The sequence below is a fragment of the Macaca nemestrina genome, chromosome 17 (assembly GCF_043159975.1).
Source record: "Macaca nemestrina isolate mMacNem1 chromosome 17, mMacNem.hap1, whole genome shotgun sequence".
Lineage (NCBI taxonomy): Eukaryota > Metazoa > Chordata > Mammalia > Primates > Cercopithecidae > Macaca > Macaca nemestrina.
Window position 1 is genome coordinate 39,341,588 of NC_092141.1, and position 3,510 is coordinate 39,345,097.

The following is a 3,510-nucleotide window of genomic DNA, read 5'->3' on the forward strand; positions in this document are numbered from 1 at the left end:
CTTACCACATTAGAAAATAGTGGTGAATTCTATTGACAGTGGCTCTCAGTCATTAACAGGCTATGGAACATCTCATAAGCTTGATAAAAATATCAATTCCCAGGTCTACACCTGAACATGTTGATGTAAGTGGCTTAAGCAATCACTGCTCAAACACTCTATGTCAACTCAGAATCCTGACAGGAAGTGCTTGCAATGGATGAAATACAATCTGTTAAAGAATAGGGTAAGATTTGAGTATAGGGGGATCATGTTTGGGGAAATAAATTTGCCAGTGGTTAATAGCATAGTCTGTAGTTCAATAAAAGTCCAGTTTTGGAAAGGAGTTGACCTTTTACATGCTGTGTAATCTCAGCCAAGTTACCTAACCTTTCTGAGCCCTGGGTTACTTTTCTGTCAAATGGAGGTATTAATAGTACCTAAGCTGTACTATTGCATTGGTAAGATTAAATGAACAATGCATAAAAAGCACTCAGTAGGAGTAAGCCTCCATAGTGTAAGTAATTGCTATTAAAGCTTGATTCATCATGAATATGCGCTACGGAATACTCAACTTAACGGTATCCATTCAAGGAGTGAATTCTCCTAGAGCATGCATATTACGATTTGAGTTATAACATATTCGCAGTTTCAATGTTCCAGAACTGTGCCTCCGTTGTACAGTGGATAACTCTGTGGTAGCCCTCCCCATCTCTCCCAGTGTCCCTCCATTTCACCTCTTCCTAATCTTTGCCTATGATTCCTCTTAACCAGTGATTTTAATATGTCAGAAAAACAAAACCAAACTCAATACTGGTTTACCTTTTAAAAGAGCATCTTTATTATTTCCCCAGGCCGATCACAGCCCTGACCAAAAGCATCCAATACACATTGGTCAGTCTGGTGGCTTTGGTACCATGACTGTCTACAGCAGGCCAGTGACAGCCAGTCACTTGTCACCAAACACAGTGTGAGGGAAGGGGGAGGGCACAGGGGAACTCTCAGAGCAAACAATCACAAACACACTGTGAAATCGAAAATAAATTACACAAACTCAATAGTATAAATAAATAAAAATTTAAGTTAAAAAGAGTCCCACAGTGGCTGTTGGGCAACAACCAGTCCATAGAAGAGGTAGCTGTGGAGGTCACAGGGATGTTCCCAAGGCTCAGGCTCCTGCTCCCCACTGGGTCCACCGAGGTCACTGGGCCTCGAAGCTTCCGGACCCCTCAGGCACTCAGCTCCAGGTCGCTGACGTATTTCTGGACCCAGTCCTCACTGGGGTCAGCACAGACCTGCCGGCCTCTCTTGGTTAGGAAGCTGTGGAGAAGGGAGGAAGGTTAAGCACTGGGGAATCCAGCAGGGGAATCCCGGGCCCACCGTGGCCGCTCTCTGTCCTGTGCAGCTCAGGGCCTGCTCCTCTCTCAGCGACCCCCTGCCTATCTCTGTCTAGAGAGCTTCTGTCAGGGACTCCGGGCGGGGGGCTCCCAGAGGGTCCTGTTACCTCCTTCCTGTCCCTTTCCTCTGGGCTGGGACAGCCCTTCCTGACTCTGTAACACCTGCCCCACTCCAGCCCCAAGTCAGGTCACACCTCGGAGCCCTGGGTCCTGTATCCCTGATAGGCTCTGGAAGGCTGGGCCTTTCCAGGATGGCCTTCTGGCCTGTCTCTGCCCCCACCCGACCCTCCCTACCTCCCTAGAGGCGAGCAGGAAGACTGGCACTTACATGACACCGGGCTTGGAGCACTGGCTGCTGGTCTCAAAGTAGTCAGCTACGAAATTCTGTGGAATCTGCCGGGAGATGTAGCTGAAGCAGCAGGAGGTCGGCGTGTCAGCACCAACTGCAGAGAAAGGAAGAGAATGAGCTTGAGGCACATCTCAGAAGAAAAGGCCAGGCAGCTTCTGATCCCCGAGCGGCTGAGGAAGGCAGGCTTGCCCAGACCAAGTGACTGGAAGGCATTTGGGCGTTTTTGCGGAGAAATGTTTCTGTCTTTGTTTCTGTCTATTTCCTTCTTTCCCCTTGACTCTTCATAGTGGGTTCTCTGTTTCTCTGTGTGATCCAGATACCTGGACGGACTGTTCTCTTATCTCAGCTTTCTTCAAGGAATTTTGTCTGGTTCAAGAAGTCAGACCCCAGCCCAAGAGAAGCCTTGGACATCTCTCATAAGACATCCAAGGGACAGAGCTCCTGGGAGACCTAAGGTGACCTGGAGAGTGAACAACAGGCCCCACTGGGAAGTAACCAGCCCTGGATTCTGCCTCTTGTAAACTGACTTGTTTCCAACCCTGTTTTTCTATCTGTACAAGGGACCCCTGCCCCTGCCTAGATTCTCATACCTGGAGACTAGGAGGGCTAAGACCCCTTCTAGAGATAAAAATAAAAGTCTTGAAGGGAAAGACCAAGGTGTTTGGCAGCCCTTTAAGAAGTTCCTTTTTTTCTCTTGGGGGCTCTCAGGCCACAAGAAAAGACTGATGTGGTCTAACCATGGCCAGAGACTGGTGAAACCCACAACGAAACTCGGACTCACGTGGTGCAGAGAAGACCGGCTTGCAGAGAGCCACGGTGCAGAGGAGGACGGCAAGGGCAGCAGTGGAGACCTGCATGATTCTGAGCAGGTGATGGAATGTAGGCTCGAGTGTCAGCAGAACCAAGAAGGGACTGACCCCTCTCTGCTGCCTGTGTCCTCCTGAAGTCTGAAGCCATCTCTCCTTCTCTTTATAGGCAGCCCTGGCGGATGGGGAAATGGAATCTGGGGGTGAGGAGGGAAATTTTTAAGCACAGTGATGCTGTCATGCTGAGTGTTGCACAACCCAGGGTCCCCGGTGACCACAGGGGCTCAGGATATCCAAGAATAGCATCTCTGAGTGATTCTCTAACTCTCAACTCTCAACTCATGACTGGTTCTAGCTTCATGGGGAAATGGTTTCTCCTGTGAGTGTGAAAAGGGGTGTGTATCAACCCAAGGCTATTCTTAGCTGATCCCTTCTCATAAGAACTGGTCTATGGGCCGGGTGCGGTGGCTCAAGCCTGTAATCCCAACACTTTGGGAGGCCGAGACGGGCGGATCACGAGGTCACAAGATCAAGACCATCCTAGCTAACATGGTGAAACCCCGTCTCTACTAAAAAAATACAAAAAACTAGCCGGGCGAGGTGGCGGGCACCTGTAGTCCCAGCTACTCCGGAGGCTGAGGCAGGAGAATGGCGTGAACCCGGGAGGCGGAGCTTGCAGTGAGCTGAGATCCGGCCACTGCACTCCAGCCTGGGCGACAGAGCGAGACTCCGTCTCAAAAAAAAAAAAAAAAAAAAAAAGAACTGGTCTATGAGGCCAGGCATGGTGACTTACGCCTGTAATCCCAGCACTTTGGGAGGCTGAGGCGGCGGATCACCTGAGGTCAGGAGTTTGAGACCCACCTGACCATGTGGAGAAATCATGTCTTTCCTAAAATTACAAAAGTAGTGGGGCGTGGTGGCACATGCCTGTAATCCCAGTTACTCAGGAGGCTGAGGCAGGAGAATTGCTTGAACCTGG

The 3,510-nt window shown here is 49.8% G+C and overlaps 1 protein-coding gene across 1 annotated transcript; it reads right to left on the reverse strand.

The window, feature by feature from the left end:
* Positions 1-270: 270 nt before the first annotated feature.
* Positions 271-2,879, reverse strand: LOC139359545 (C-C motif chemokine 3-like 1). Its single transcript, XM_071082662.1, has 3 exons — positions 2,507-2,879; positions 1,705-1,819; positions 271-1,299 (listed from the first exon to the last, which is right to left on the reverse strand). The coding sequence occupies exons 1-3, from the start codon at positions 2,580-2,582 to the stop codon at positions 1,209-1,211; spliced, it is 282 nt and encodes a 93-aa protein (XP_070938763.1). The 5' UTR covers positions 2,583-2,879; the 3' UTR covers positions 271-1,208.
* Positions 2,880-3,510: the final 631 nt, after the last annotated feature.

Bases quoted from the DNA above. Each gene is read 5' to 3' on its own strand.
- LOC139359545 (XM_071082662.1), bottom strand. From the start codon at position 2,582: ATGCAGGTCTCCACTGCTGCCCTTGCCGTCCTCCTCTGCACCGTGGCT. The intron at 1,820-2,506 runs GTGAGTCCGAGT...CTTTCTCTGCAG, and splicing joins GCCGGTCTTCTCTGCACCAC to TTGGTGCTGACACGCCGACC. The intron at 1,300-1,704 runs GTAAGTGCCAGT...CCTTCTCCACAG, and splicing joins TGCTCCAAGCCCGGTGTCAT to CTTCCTAACCAAGAGAGGCC.